Here is a 16,332-nt window from a genome sequence, read left to right as displayed (position 1 = left end):
TCAGCACTCGTGTGTCCCCCTCCTACAACTGCACTGCCTCCCTGCTTGTGTCGCCCCCCCACTGGCGATCGCGCTGCCTCCTTGCCGTGCGCTCCTTGCAACCGTGCCGCCTCCCTGCTACCCCAGTCTCCCTCCATCTTCTTTTCTGTCTTCTTCTCTGCTGCAACCCCCCACTTCCCACCCTCTCTTTTGTCTTCTTCTCCGCTGCACCCGCCCTCCTCTTTCTTCTTCTTCTTCGATGCACCCCTCCTCTCTTCTTTCTTCTTCTTCTTCGCTGCACCCCCTCTTCTTTCCTCCGCCCTTGATGATGACTCTGATGCCCCGCTCTTTCTCCTCCACCCTTGATGCACACACCCACCTCTACCTCCTCCCTCTCCTCTTCCTCCACCTTTGGTGACGACACCATCACCTTATCCTACCCCTCCTCTATCCTCAGTGCACGTGTCCCTCCAAAACTCTCCCATGGGATTTCTCCAACTCTACCACCCACCTTTGCCAGAAAATTGTAATTTGAGAGAGAAGGGGTGGCAAGAAGGCTTTTGGAGAAAAAAAATTGATATTCAATTTAATCTTACTTTTTAGGATATTTATCGCACCAACCACGCACATTTGCTGCTCTAACTAATTACTGATAGAGAAATCCAAACCATCCATCTTTAATCCGACAATCAAAAATAAATCAGTTATAAAAAAAGATAAACTATCTTTTAGAGCACCGTAGCTAAACAAAAAAAAAAAAATTCTATGAAGTATAATATTTTTGATACATTTTTGTGAAATATAAATTTAAATGTCATGAGCTACATGAGATACCCTTTTAAGTTCGGATCAATAACCCCAGTTAACTAACAATTCCACGTTGAGACCGTCTTAGCTGGCTACAATTTCCTGATCAATTCATTGAATCATTTACTTGCAAATCATTTGACTTATAGTTAAAAAGATATAAAAAAGTATAATTACAATTACCTTGAACCAACAGTAGACTATAAAGATTGTACGATAGTTGCCCTCTCATTAAGGGATGAATAAGTGATACAAGAAATGAAATTTTGTGCATTGAGACACTGTTCTGTCTAAAAGAAAAATGTCTCAATGGAGCAAATTACACAGGTACAGCTGCTGGTGTGGATGGAGGAACCCTGTTCTCTAAAGGGATCTCCACGAACTCTGAAAGAATATCTCGAAATTCAACACCAGTCATTGTCTCCTTCTCAAGCAGCACTTCAACAATCTTATCAATGGCTTCTCGGTTGTTTCTGATGTGACCCAATGCAATCTCATATGCACTGTCTGAGATCCTCTTCACAGCAGCATCAATGTCCTCGGCAAGTTTCTCTGACATTGAATTCCTTGCCATCATTCTCATGATAACATCTGCACTCTGTGCTGATGAGTCCATAAGAGACCATGGGCCAAGGTCAGACATGCCAAAAGTGACCACCATCTGCAAAAAAAGGACCAAACAAGGTCAAAACTCAATACCCCTACTTTGTGGAGCACTGTAATATCTGGTTGCAACTTTGTTATTAACAGATAATGTCTATGTTTTTGGCAGTTCAAACTCATGTAACCTCTTGATTACTTCGTTTTCTCTAGGAAAAAATTTATTCTAAACGGACATGCTTTTAATGCGAAGAACACTTGTACAGCCATGGTATTTCTAATGTAAAAGATGTTATATTTTCCAGGATAATGTCCCACAAATATTCACCTCTTCCTTCTCCCTTTTGTCACGTAATGATCCGTTTCCAAAGAAATAAGAATTACATAAATCAGATTAAAGTTATAATTTGGTCAAAGTCATCACATTCTGATACCAAGATTGAAAGTATAAGACAAGGAAAGAGATCCTCCGCTCAATGCAATACAATTTTGTTTTTTGAAAAATTGAGGAGCATAATGAGTTTGCCAAGCATGTTATACTGTGAATAAGAATGAAGGAAAACAGGCATTAGCAGCTCCATGAAAGGTGTTTAAGCCAAACCCAGTGAGTGCTTAAAGATAGGGCTTATGTTGGCAAGGAGAAGCAGCTGGATTCCAACCTGTGGTGGAGATGCCTACCATGATTTAAAGGGGGAATCAAGGTGAATATAGGTAGGTTTTCTCAAAACCAACTCATATATATATATATATATATGAAAGAAAAAGTCTAATGATAGATATGAGGGCATAAGGATGGCAATGAGTTGGGTATGGATCAGGAAGGTCATTAACCGAACCCGCCTGCCCTGTTTTTGGATAGAGTCTCACGGCAAGTTGGGATGAGTAGATTTAGATGGGTCGGATTGGACAGATTAGATTGGGTAAAGATGCAAAAATCCCTTTTTTTTGCATACAAATTAATTTTTTACTTCAGACAAGGGATTTGTGTAGAGATACACATGTCCGGATTTGGTTTGAAGCAGGTTTTACCATTACCTGCATCCGCTCTGGATCCATAATAGGTCAGGTAAATGCCACCCCATTAGGGTCAGGACAGGTCAAGTACCCGATGGGGTGGAGTAAATTGCCACCACTACCAACTAATCTGCCAGTCATGAATTCTAGTGCCCTTCATACAACAGGAAAGATTCATAAGGTAAAACTTCTGATTGTAGCAATTAAAAGCTATAGTAATATCTAAACATCGATGATGATCAACCTCTCTATAGTTCACTTTGGAGGAAGCCATCCCTTGGTGCTAATATGCGACAGCTTACTCTTTTGGCAAAGTGATGTAAAATTCGATTAACCAGAGGTTTGTAGGCTATAGATTTGCCGTAAGCAAACAAGCAGCCCTTGCAATGCCTTCACCAAGTTGTGCCAAATATCATCAGCTTTAGACTCCAAAAAGAAATTGTAAGATGGCCACATACATCCAATATGTGCCTGGGTAAATTTTATGTCATCTCATTTACAATCATTTATTTACAAAATAATCATTCAAACAATTTACACTTAGAAGAGATGACAGAAGCAAGAAGAAAAAGAATCTGCATTATAGTTGTGATGAGAGTTTTTTTGTCCGATGATATCGTTGTGATGAGAGTTACGAGAGTTACGGTCCATACACCAATTAAGACACAATGCCATTCTTCATAGGGTAGGCCAGGAGTCATGGAATGTGATCTAAGACAGTCAACATCAACTGCCATGAGAAACTTGACCCTTAAACAGGCACTTTTAGTGGATAATCATGGTGGCGAAATAGCTGGATAAAAACCTGGGTTGTCCCTTAAAAACGCACTTTTAGTGGATAATCGTGGTGGGGAAAAAGCTGGATAAAAACATGGGTGTAATAAGACTCTTCCATGGATTATAAAGCGCAAGTATTCGCACTTTCCCTCATTTTTTTCTTTCTCATTGTTTTTAAGAATTTACTTATTTGTAAAAGTACTTATTTAGCTGCAATCTAGTGTATCATTATACACAAGCATAATATTATGAAAAAAGAGCAACAAAAACATTTTTCGCACAATGAATATCAGGTAATAAAGAAAAACAGACTTTATGACATTTATGAAGTTACCTGTTTGGCTAAGCTAGTGATCTGCTGCAAGTCACCAGCAGCACCGGTAGTCACCTCAGGCTCCCCAAAGATAACCTCCTCAGCAGCTCTGCCACCAAGACCACCAACAATTCTTGCAAAAAGCTGCTGCTTAGAGATCAGAGTTGGATCATCAGCAGGAATGAACCAAGTGAGTCCACGTGCTTGGCCACGTGGTATTAAAGTGACCTTTTGGACAGGGTCGTGTCCTGGAGTCAGCGTTCTGCAACAGATGTATGCCATTAGTGCAAATATGAGTTCCAGAAACATATATGAAGGAAATCAATTGCATATACAGATTAAAAACTCCAGATTAGAAGACAAAAAAGGACTTGCCAAGTACCATGCTTAAGATCCATGCAATCTTTGACATGAATAATATATTAGAAAAGTGCATGGACATTCTAGTTAATATAGGCACAAAAATATTTGAAATTAAAGTAACCATAAATTCTTGTAATTTTTACTTCCAGAGAGTTGGATTAAACTAGTCACAAGTTATGTAAACTAACATCATTTTTTTAAAAAAATATTACCAATAGGATATCCCTTAACATTTCCATAAAATCCTAACAATTTCATAAAGCATGCCAATAGGCAGCAGAACTTCGTTAATAACACCGCAAACTCAGTGCCTACCTTTTTTTCGTTATTTAGAAGATAACTTTCAATGTACCATATTACATGACAAACTGGAAAAGTCCAATAAGTAGACCCAAAGTCATTGGACCTAAGATATCTAAGACATCACTTCTACCCTTAAATAATCAAAAAGTTCCTTACATAATAAAAACCACAGTCAGGCATTAATAAGCATCCTCAATCCACATTATCAAGAAATCAACCACATCTTAAAGGGGAAACTATAATGGCATAATACCCCCTAGAACAATCTCAATCATAAAAATAACAATAATTCATTATCCGGATCCAACTCTGAATCCAAGAGAACATTATTCACTATGAAACAAGATCTTCCTCCTTTTCTTTTATTTTCTTTTGCAGAATACTTGCTGATAAATTGAAAGCCTAACTGATAGAAAAACGGTAATTCAATTGGAGATGCTGATTTAATATCTACCTATTGAAGGTCAAGACCGAAGACACAATGCGTGGTGATTTATAGAGTAAATAAAAGAAAACCTAAGATGCGAGGCTTTTAAGGAATCCCAAAATAATAACATGGACCTTTGATTGACCTCATCCTTAGGCTTTAGCAACTTTGACTTGAAAATGCTGCACACTAACTAGAAAACCAACCTAGAACTGATATGCACTTTAAGCAATGTTGAAAGTCCAATGACAGGTGGTGTCAGAGAATGTACCTCAAAACACCAGTAAGGCACAGAGGATAACGGGTTTTATATGATGGAACCTACTAAGAGAAGCAATAGTTCTTGAAACATAAATTCTGATGCCTTCAATAACTTATCCATACAAGAATCACAACTTTGGCATGGATCTTACTGATGTGATTCTTGCTTTCTCGGGAAGCTTATTTACATGCCTCCCAATGGCTCTATCTTGACATCAAATTCTACTAGAATTTTGCTGGCAGTTTGTCTCTGACTCCCAAAGCTGCTCCTCATGATCCTTGACTGCGGCTTTTGCTTGTGAACTTTGACTTGTCTATTGATATTGCATAACCACATGATATAGGTTCCACAGTGGACTCAAAATAAAAGAAATGAAAACATATTAAATTACTTTTAGGACTCCCAAAGTTACCAGATACTTTCAAAATGGAAATTCTAGCTGAACTCCTTTTTCTCCTCCTTTCTACTTTTAAACATATGCTCTTTAAACCATTTTCTTTCACAGTAGAGACTCATCATAAAGGGGCATTTGGTATGGGGTGATCCACCCAAGATCAAGAGTGATGTGGATAGAGATGATGAGATCATCGTATTTGGTTATACCATGGTGATTTTATGTGACAGTGATCTCAAATCACCCCTCTATTCAGTGATGAGATATCTGTCCTTAAAGTCGAGAATTCAAAATCACCCCCAGATAGTAATCTTGGGCTGAAATATAAGAACAAAAATATCTCTTAGTCTAGCAAAAAAAATTGGTATATCAATAGACTATTAATATATTGCATCAATATTGTATATCTGATATTATATTATATTTAATATTATATATTATATTTATAATAAATATTATATTATAATATATTATTAATCATATTATTGCCATATTATGATTCAATGATAATTTTAAATTAGAGTAAAAATATCTTATCGTAGTTTATATTTATATAATAAAAATATTTAATATATTAGTTCTATTTGCCTTATTTTTTTAATCAAAATAAATATTCATATTAATAAAAAATATACTATAAGTATAAATAAAAATATTGATTCTATAATAACAGTTAATATATCTTTATAGGATTAGTAATTTACAGGACAAATAAATATATTTTTATAGAATCTAATAATTAAAAAAATATATTAATATATTGTTTGTAAGATATTATATTTGATTAATAAATATATTTTTATGAAAATATTATGGGTAGTTTTGGCATGATATAATCATTGATCTTGTATTCCCATGGCATACCAAACAAATTATTCGTGGATACCTGAGGATCTCTAATCACTGGACCATGGCCTACCAAACTCAATAAGCTTAGATCACTGATGATCATATCACCACATGATTCAGATCATTGGTGATCTAAAATCACGGGAGATCTTAGATCACCGTGGTGATCTCATTTGAGTCACCAAATGCTACCTAAAGGCATAGATCTCACTCTTAAAAAGAAAAAAAAAAAATTGAGTCATGGAAATGAACGAATGTGCACCTCATAAATGGGATCATGAGAACATGGTTGGATCCAGCCGTGCCTTGTTTCTTTAGCTCATAGTATAACTTAGACATCTTGATAGTTCTTACTCTAACAACCACTCTACTGATGTTGCACGTATCTAGATTAGCCTAGATATCACTCTCTGGTTTTACCCCTTCATTCCAAAAGCTTGGTCATTGGCCGTAGTTGAAACCACCAGAGATAAGATAGTTAAAATATCTAGTGTTTGGAAACATAATCCTTGAATCATTTTGGATGAGTTCAAGAAAGTTTAGGCCATCATCATGACATCATCATGACATCACAAATAGGTTTTCTGGAAAAACTTCAAAGAGAATCACAAAATGATATATTAGTTGTATCCAAAAAACCTAAACCACCAAATTATCTATATAAAGCTGCAAGAATTTATATAAACTGTGAGCATCCAAAATGATAAGACTCATGCCACATCCAAATGCATAAGAAAGCCATCTATGCTACTTCAAATCAGTTCAGAACAAATAAAGAATCTATGACAGAAAGATCAAATTGAAAGCAAAGCAATATTCTAATTAGCCAGCCTTAAACACAATTTAATTGTGAGTTGATCTTCTCTTACCCACAAATCGCATGTCCAACTTCATGATATGCTACCAGGCTTTTGCTTTTCCCATCTGTCATTACTGCTCCTTCCATACCAGCCACAATTCTGTCAATGGAATCATCTACCTCTTTCGATGAAATTGCTGTCTTCCCACGACGACCAGCCAGTATGGCTGCTTCATTTAAAAGATTTGCGAGGTCTGCTCCACTAAAACCAGGTGTCCTCATTGCTATAACATCAAGGGAAACATCACCATCAAATTTTTTATCGCTAGCATGAACCTTCAGTATCTCTGTACGTCCACGTACGTCAGGAACATCAACTGTTACCTGCCAAATAATACAACAAAATTTTAGCAAACACAACGAAAATTGCTAAATATGAGTACATCTTATAAGTAGGGGGAAAACAAATGTTATTTATAGATAAAGTGATACAAATCAGTAAATTATGTTCTTTATTTTGCAAAATATAAGAAACAGAGCAGCACTCAGTCTGATACAAAATAAGTGGATGCACAGTAACCTGTCTGTCAAAGCGTCCGGGCCTCAGCAAAGCGGAATCTAGAATGTCTGCACGGTTTGTGGCTGCAATTACTATAATACCAGTATTTCCTTCAAAACCATCCATCTCTGTCAAAAGCTGATTAAGAGTTTGTTCTCTTTCATCATTTCCTCCTCCAATACCTGTTCCTCTTTGCCTTCCAACAGCATCAATTTCATCAACAAACACAATGCATGGAGCATTCTCTTTGGCCTTCTTGAAAAGATCACGAACTCGCGAAGCACCAACTCCAACAAACATCTCTACAAACTCAGACCCTGAAATTGAGAAAAATGGAACACCTGCTTCTCCTGCAATTGCCTTAGCAAGCAAAGTCTTCCCAGTTCCCGGAGGACCAACAAGAAGAACACCTTTAGGAATACGAGCACCTACTGCAGTAAATCTTTCAGGTTTCTTCAAAAACTCCACCACCTCCATAAAATCCTGTTTGGCTTCATCTACTCCAGCAACATCATCGAATGTGACACCAGTATTGGGTTCCATTTGAAACTTGGCCCTAGACTGACCGAAGGCAAGCGGGAAGCCAGGGCCCCCAGGCCCACCAATTCCACCAGATGACCTTCTTGACAAAAGAAACAAACCTCCGATAAGGATTAGAGGAAAAGCTAAGTTTCCAATCAAGTTGAACAAAAGAGAGCCAGAGTCTTCCTGAGCATCATGTGCTGCAAAATCAATATTTTTTGCTCTTAACTTCTGAAGAAGCTCCTGACTTAGCCCTGGGAGTTGCACACGTACTCTCTGTACCCGATTACCCAGCTCGGGAGAAACAGCTTCAATGATTGCTACAGTTCCATTCTCAAACAAATCCACTTTCTTCACCCTATCCTTGTCCAGATACTCCAAAAACCTTGAGTATGACATTCGTGAAGATGATACACCTTGATCATCAGCATAAGCATTGCGCGTACCAACTAAAGCAGGCAAGCCTAGTCCAACATTTCCAAATAGCAGTTTTAGAAATCTTCTTTTTCCTTCATGCTGCTTCTGCACCAAAGAAGCAGTTACATAGACTGGCCTTGATGGTAAAGTTAAAGGAGGAAGGCTTGTTGAATCAGTCAGATGCTTTCCATGGATTTCTTCTGTCAAACTCAATTTCCTGCAGCACTTTACCATCCTATTTGAACCAAGGCATGTAGATGAAGCTGCCATTTATGCACACCGAATGATGAGGAGGCTGTTAAAACCAACAGCATCAGTATGGCCACCGCAGAGACAAATTAAGCAACTACTTCTTAAATGGAACAAAAGGGGAAAAAAATGATTCCACAAGCAGTATAAATCTTAACACATAATAAAAGTGGTGATAGACAAAAAAGAAGTCGACATAATGAATAGCCTTGTTTTATCAGTTTTGATCTTTCTGGCTGATAGCATGATACCGTTAAACAAGCACATGCACATACAGAGAGATTTCACATCACATAAAGATAAAAGAGAACTCTGTACCCCAAGGATATGATATCTTCCCCTTCAACTTCACTTATTGGCATCTTGAATTATGCTAGACTCCACTTAGATGACAAATCATTGTAACCTGACTGAAATGCATACAGTCTGCAATCAAAAGCTAACAACATCTATATGCATAGCTGATGCTGATTCTTCCTAATAGTAAGGATATCCGGTAAGATTCATTTAATAAATTTAGAAGGCCATAACAAAGAAGCTCCACACCTAAGTTTTCAATTTTTCCAATAATCTATGTCAAATATAACTTAGATAACAAGTCAATCAATTTCTAAAGAACCAGCGGAAGTAAACCACATGTGATATCAACAAAAGGAAATAGTGAATTTAAAAGAAGGCATGGACTATTGCTGGAGAATTATATGGATCGGACGGCTCAGAATGAGAACTCAACCAAAAAAGACATGGCATAAACACCCCATGAAATACCCAAATCCTCAGCAATTTCAGATGCTTAGTGAATCGTTAGATGTCAGAAATAACCAAGAAGAAAGAATCTTGAATACAACGAAATAATTCAATCAAACCTAAACCGTACCCAAGTGGAAACTGAACTATTCATGGTGAAAAATGCACAAATAGTAGTGAAATCAAAACCATTGCTAACAAAACAATCGCTCGACCATTGATTCGAGAAAAATCAATCAATCATCTGCGTCAATTGAATTGGATCTTCATGAAAGTAAGTAATTTCAGCGTCATAAAAAGCATGGAAAAAATTTTCTAGCAGGAACAACATAGAGCGAGATTTAGGGAGGAGCTCACCGCGGAGGTCTGGGAGCCTCGCGCTCCTTATCGCTTTCCGCGGGTGGCTGGGTGGTTGGGCTACTGCGGTCAGCGTGGCCGCAGCAGGGTGGAGAGCCGGGGCGAGGGGGCTTAAATAGACAGGGAAGGTGAGAGGATTTTTTCGTGGGAGCTTGGACCGGGGCTGCTTCTCCTACGTGGCTTCGTGCGTCGCCACTCAACGATAAGAAATGGAGCACAGTGGGCATGAGCTGCTCTTGCACCATGACTCCCTTATTTTTAGCATCAGTTAAAATATCCCTTCAGATTACATTGCAGCAAAGATACCCCTTCCATCTATTTGGATTAAATAGGTTTCGATTAGAGCTGATCATGGACCAGAACTTGCGCCTAGATTATTATCATTTTTAGTCAGATTCGGGCTGCACCTATTTAAAATTTAGCTTCTTTTGTGCCTAAGTTTGACTCATAATCAATTTTAGTTTCCATAAAAAACTCATGTGATCGTCATGGGAGTTTTAAAAAATTTATAAAATTTTCAATATATTCTTATCAAATCTTTAATTGAAGAGAAAATTTCAAATGTCCTCCAAATTCAGCCCCATATATGCTCTTTGGCACCCTTTGGCGACCCTTTCCAACTCTAAATTCTTTCCTGTCTGTCATTTCAATGACTTTGATTGATTCTAATTCTCTCTTTATCTCTTTATCTGACGATTTTGATCCCCTCATCATCCTCTCAGACAATCAACTCATCCTCACTATCAGCATCACTGTTATCACCATCATTGCTACCATTGACATGATTAATGTTAGTATACAAACATCAACATTGCCTCTTCTCTCTCTATTTTCAACAAATAGCATTATTACTGTTATCGCTGGTGCCTTCACCATCACAATTATATTTATCACCACAACCATCGTCATCACCCCCTCCTCCTCTAGCAATCGCTAGCACCTTCATCATTAGCATGATCATTACCATAGTCATTACCATAATATATATCATCTCCACCATTAACACCATAACTATCATTATCTCCACCAGCACCTTCACCACTATCACCATCACCACAATCATCCCTAACATCACCTCTACAATCAATACCATCGTCACCATATCTTTTCTTTCCTCTTACTTGCATCTCTAGGGTCCACTACCCTATCTTTAACCCCAAGATCACTTTCATCCGCTAGCCCTTCTAATTGCTCCCAAGATTGAAAGTAGCCTCAATATTAGTCAAATAAATCCTCTCGCATGGCCTTGTCTTGACCATTTTCTTGATATCTACTTTATATTGTCTGTTGAGCTTCTTGGCATAAGGCATCATCATGGCCTCCTCAGGCCCTCCACCATCATGCTACTAACACCATCAAAATTGGGGTAGCATCAAAAGGAGGGGAGGGAGGGGGAGAGGAAGAAGGCATATAGACATGGATTGGGCGTGAGCCTTTGTAAGGGGGATATGATCCTTGGAATTGGTGAAAAGGCTAATGGGATGCCTGCAAGCAGGTTCGGCTTTGAGAGTGATCAGAGGAGGAGCCATGTTTAAAGTTAGGGGTTCAATATGATCTTTGAAATTGGTGAGAAGGCCAATGGGATGCCTGCAAGCAGGTTCAGTCTTGAGAGTGACCAAGGGCAGAGCCACATTTAGAGTTGGGGGTTCAATTGAACCCTCAGTTTTGGTGCAAATTATAGCACCTACCCAAGCCTCTGTAGTTTAATACATAACTTAACCCAAAGTTCCCGTGAGGCCCAGCGGCAGCCCCCTCTTTTTAGCCTTTAAAGTTTAAACCCACGCCAATAGCCTCCTCTTTCTAGGTGTTTTTCTTTCCCAGCCGCATATCTGCAATCTCTTTTTTTCTCTTTTACGACCGCACGTCTGCAGAATAGCGACTATTCATCTCCGGATCGCAAAGAATTGTTCTTTCTATCTTTTTTTTACAATTTAAATTTTTAAAATATTTATTTTTTAATTTGTAGATCTTTATCCATTTCAATTGGAGTTCAACTTCAACTAATTATTCTAATTTCACGTTTTGAGATAATTACAAATTTCTCACTCTCTTTCTTTTTAATTTAATTGAGTGGTAAATTAGTGATTAATTGAATATTGAATTTATATTTAGAATGTTGCTAGTTTGGTTATTAGTTGTTATTATTGTTATGGTAAATACTGGATTGATTAATGCCAATAGTGATTTATAATTGTGAAGTTGAATTTTGAGGTATACTTTATATTTTTATGTAATTTTTATTTATTTATATTATTTATATTATGTTAAAAATTAATAAAGTCTTAATTTTTTTCAATTTTTAAATAAAAAAATACTACAAAAAAATATCATCTGTATTCATCCCATCTAGTTCATCATCTCAAAATTATCTCTTATTCAAGAAAGTGGCAATCAATTGAGAAATTCATCTAACGACAACACTTCACAACCACAACCACAATCACAATCTTTTCAAAGACAAAGTTGAGGAGTTGATTTAAATATTTTGAAGTTTGATCCGGATGAAAAAGATCCAATTTTAAGTTATCATCCAAATGACTGCGATGAAATGAGGAGAGCATATATACAAAATGGCCCTTGTCAACCCAGAAGTGATGATTTTCCTCAAACAAATATTTTGGATATAATCATTATTTTCAGAAAGAATAGTTTGATGAACATGCTAATTGGTTGGAGTATAGCATAAAGAAGGATGCGGTGTTTTGCTTATGTTGTTATTTATCCAAGAAGGAAGGTGAAAAGACTCATTTATTAGTACTAGGTTTAGAAATTGGCATAAAAAAAATAAGTTTGCTAAGCATATTGGTGGGTCTAAGAGTACTCATAACAAAGTAGTTAAGATTTGTGAAGATTTGGTACGACAGAAGTAATCTATTCAAACTATTTTTGATAAGCAATCCAGCTAAATTACAGTACCGAATTCTCTTAACTGCATTAGTTGATATTGCGAGATTACTTTTGTATCAAGGGTTGGCATTTCATGGTCATGATGAAAGTGAAAAGTCCTTAAATAAAAAAAAATTTCATGAAGTTTTAGCATGATATACAGATCATGTTAAAAGTGCGGCAAGTTTGATATTGAAAAATGCTCCAAAAAATTAACAAATGAGGTCACCTGAAATCTAAAAAGATATTGTAAATGTATGTACAACAGAAATAATTAAGGCCATTGTTGAGGATTTTGGTGAAGATTACTTTGGTATACTTATGGATGAATCTCGTGATGCATCACATAAAGAGCAAATGACTTTTGCTTTACGATATGTTGATAGAATGGGGGCCGTGATGGAGAGGTTCATTAGAATTGTTTATGTTTGTGATACTTCTATTATCTTTAAAAAAAATAGTTGATTCTTTACTTTCTAAGTATTCACTGAGTCCATTGTATATATGCGGACAATATTATGATGGAGTGAGTAACATGCAAAGTGAGCTTAATGACCTTAAAATTTTAATTCAAATAGAGATTCCATCTGCTCATTCAATTCATTGTTTTGCCCATCAGCTCCAATTGACATTTGTTGCCATTGCAAAAAAAAAAATGAGGATGTTAATTGGCTTTTTTACTTGGTTACTAATGTGTTGAATGTATTAGGAGCTTCTTTTAAGCGCAAGAAAGAAATTCAAGAAGATCAAGTAAAAAAACTTCAAGCAGCATTATGTGTGGGTGGGCTTGAAACTGAACAGGGATTAAATCAACAGTTTGATCTTAAAAGAGCTAGTGACACTCGTTGGGGATCTCATTACAAATCTCTTGCTAATTTCAATACTATGTTTGGATCATTGATTGATGTGCTTGATAACATTGCTAGTGATGCCTATGACCTTGATGATAGATTTAAAGCACAGAGACTTCTTAATTCTTGTCAGACATTTGATTTTGCTTTCTTGTTGCACTTGATGATAGAGATTTTGGATGTCACAAATGAGTTAACATAGCCTTGCAGAAAAAAGAACAGAATATTGTGAATGCCATCACACTTGTTGAAATGGCAAAAGTTCGATTGCAAGAGGTAAGAAAAGATGGATGGGAAGATCTTTTTGATGTGGTTTCTTTATTTTACATGAAATACGATATTTTGATCCCTAACATGGATGAGTTGCATATTCTTAGAGGGAGATCAAAATGTAGAGTTTTTGAGCATAAAAGGTCGCATCATTTTCGTGTTGAAATATTTTATAAAGTTATTGATTGGCAACTTCAGGAGCTTAACAGTCACTTTAATGAGGTGAACACTGATTTGCTTCTTAGTGTAGCTAGCTTGAATCTAGTTGACAAGTTCTCTAACTTTAACTTGAAGAAAATATTAAAATTGGCCGAATGGTATCCGAATGATTTTGGAGAATATATGGTGGAACTTCGAATTCAACTTTAGAATTTTATTATTGATGTGAGCTACCATGATGATAGATTTTTCGAGCTGAAAGGACTTGGTGAGCTTTCTAAAAATTAGTCGAGACAAAAAAGTATTTGATTTATTATCATGTGTATTTGCTTGTAAAATTTGCATTGATTCTATCAGTCGCCGCAGTAACATGAAAAGAGCATTCTCTACAATAAAATTTATCAAGAATGACTTAAGAAACTGGATGGGAGATGAATTCATGAATAATTGTATGGTGATTTATATAGAAAGAGATGTATTTAGGGGTATTCCTAATGATGTCATTATGGATAGGTTTCAAAAAATGAAAACTCGTCGAAGACAACTATATTAATGTACTTGAATTCGCTTTCATTTAATATAATATTTTTAAGTTTACTTTTATTTATTTATTATTTATTTTAATTTATATATTAAATCTTCAGGGTGAAAATCCTGGCTACACCACTGAGAGTAACAATAATGACAAGGATGGCATTGAAGATTGTTGCCATGGAACTCCAAATGAGGTCAACTAGAGATTAAGCTAGGGAGTACGTTGAAAAGAAACTCCAACACTTGCAATCAAAGTCCACTTGCTGGAATTTGTCTGATGAAGGATCCTTCCGGTGTTTAAATTAGTCGGAACTTTGAGAATAGTCAAAAGAGAGAAAGAGTTATTTGAAGAAAAATTTATCTGATGGTCCCCTTCTCCCCTTCTTATATAGAGAGGAGCCCATTAATCGTTATTATGGGTTTCCTGGACTCAGTTATGGCATTCAATAATGGGTTTGAAACATGGGCACATTCAGGCACATATTGTGAGTAGTTATTATACTTGCCTTATAACCACCATGGGTCGTAACTACGCCCTTAGTGGTGGAAATCTCGACACATGTTCAAATGGGTGATTGAAATGACTCTAGAAATTTAATTGGGCCAAGTTGTCTTTGAATGCATCGGTTGTAAGTAAAATCCTGAGGATGCTCAGTGGACATCCAAGGTCTCTCCAAGATGACTGCTTAGTTGATGTCTAAAGCTGAGAAGTTGGTTGCCTCCATAACATAAAAGTTATTATATCGATGCCAAGTCTTATTAGACTCGATGAAGATGATGCTTCTTTTAAAGAAGCGGTCACTCTTAACCTTGACTCAAAGTATGATCTTGCCCTTCGTCATGATAGAGTTGAGCATCGATATGAAGATCTCTCAGACCTTCTTAACAGCTGGGATTTGGTAGCAAAGGAGCGGCAAACTATGGTGGTTAGGGAGGGGAAGGAGGTAGTGATCGGAGGATGAGAGGACAAGGAGGGGAGAGAGAGAGAGAGAGAGGATAGAGACTATAAAAGATTGAAGAAAGTCGAGATGACCACCATGGCTATTGGCTTTGGTTTCAAAAATGTGGGAATGTGTTAGGTGAGGTTTGGAATTGGGAATTGGTTGATTGCTTTTGGAGTTTAATGTTGACTTTGGATGTCAAAGAAGAGATTTAAGAGGGTGGTCATGTCTCCTTAGAGGAGAGGATTGTCGCTGGTAAAATTGAAGATAGAGATAGCAACGGACTAGGTATAGATCGAATTAGCTAATATCCGTACCTTTTTTATAATTTAAAATCTCGTACCCATAGCTACCCGTTACCCACCTTAGGTTCGATTAAGTAAAGATGTGGATCGAGTCAAATTGAGTTGGATTGGATAAGAAACTCATCATATAAATATTATAAAATAATTATAATTTTGAACATAAGATTTAGATTAAGGTTATATCAAGTCGGGTTCGAAAAAAGACATACCATTATCTGTCCTTAATCTAAACTTGCTTCGGATATTTTCTCTTGAACTTATATCCACTCCGGGTTTGAATTTGGTCGGATAAAATTTATCCATATTGGAAGGATAAAACCCGCCCAGGTTAGGTTGGATATCCGATGGGTTGGTTAAAATTGCCGTTTCTATTTGAAGATAAAGATAAGGATGATAATTTGGGAGTGAAGAAATCTATTCTTCACTTGGTCCTCCACCTTTGTGCTGGGATGTAGATTTTTGTGAAGACTCTTACCGGGAAAACCATCACTTTGGAGGTGGAGAGCTCAGATACCATTGACAATGTTAAAGCCAAAATTTAGGATAAGGATGGCATCCCTCTATATCAAAAAGGCTTGTCTTTGTAGGGAAGCAGCTTGAGGATGGCCATACCGTTGCTGATTACAATATACAGAAAGAGCCTGGCTT

The 16,332-nt window shown here is 36.8% G+C and overlaps 1 protein-coding gene across 1 annotated transcript; it reads right to left on the bottom strand.

The window, feature by feature from the left end:
* Positions 1–875: 875 nt before the first annotated feature.
* Positions 876–9,965, bottom strand: LOC105059514 (ATP-dependent zinc metalloprotease FTSH 2, chloroplastic). The gene is made up of 5 exons (XM_010942836.4): positions 9,739–9,965; positions 7,468–8,680; positions 6,958–7,271; positions 3,512–3,752; positions 876–1,447 (listed from the first exon to the last, which is right to left on the bottom strand). Exons 2-5 carry the CDS (start codon positions 8,653–8,655, stop codon positions 1,106–1,108), a joined length of 2,085 nt encoding a protein of 694 aa, XP_010941138.1. The 5' UTR covers positions 8,656–8,680; positions 9,739–9,965; the 3' UTR covers positions 876–1,105.
* Between the last annotated feature and the right edge of the window lie 6,367 nt (positions 9,966–16,332).

Source organism: Elaeis guineensis, chromosome 16, assembly GCF_000442705.2.
Source record: "Elaeis guineensis isolate ETL-2024a chromosome 16, EG11, whole genome shotgun sequence".
NCBI classification, from domain to species: Eukaryota; Viridiplantae; Streptophyta; class Magnoliopsida; order Arecales; family Arecaceae; genus Elaeis; species Elaeis guineensis.
This window is presented reverse-complemented; position numbering and strand designations above follow the sequence as displayed.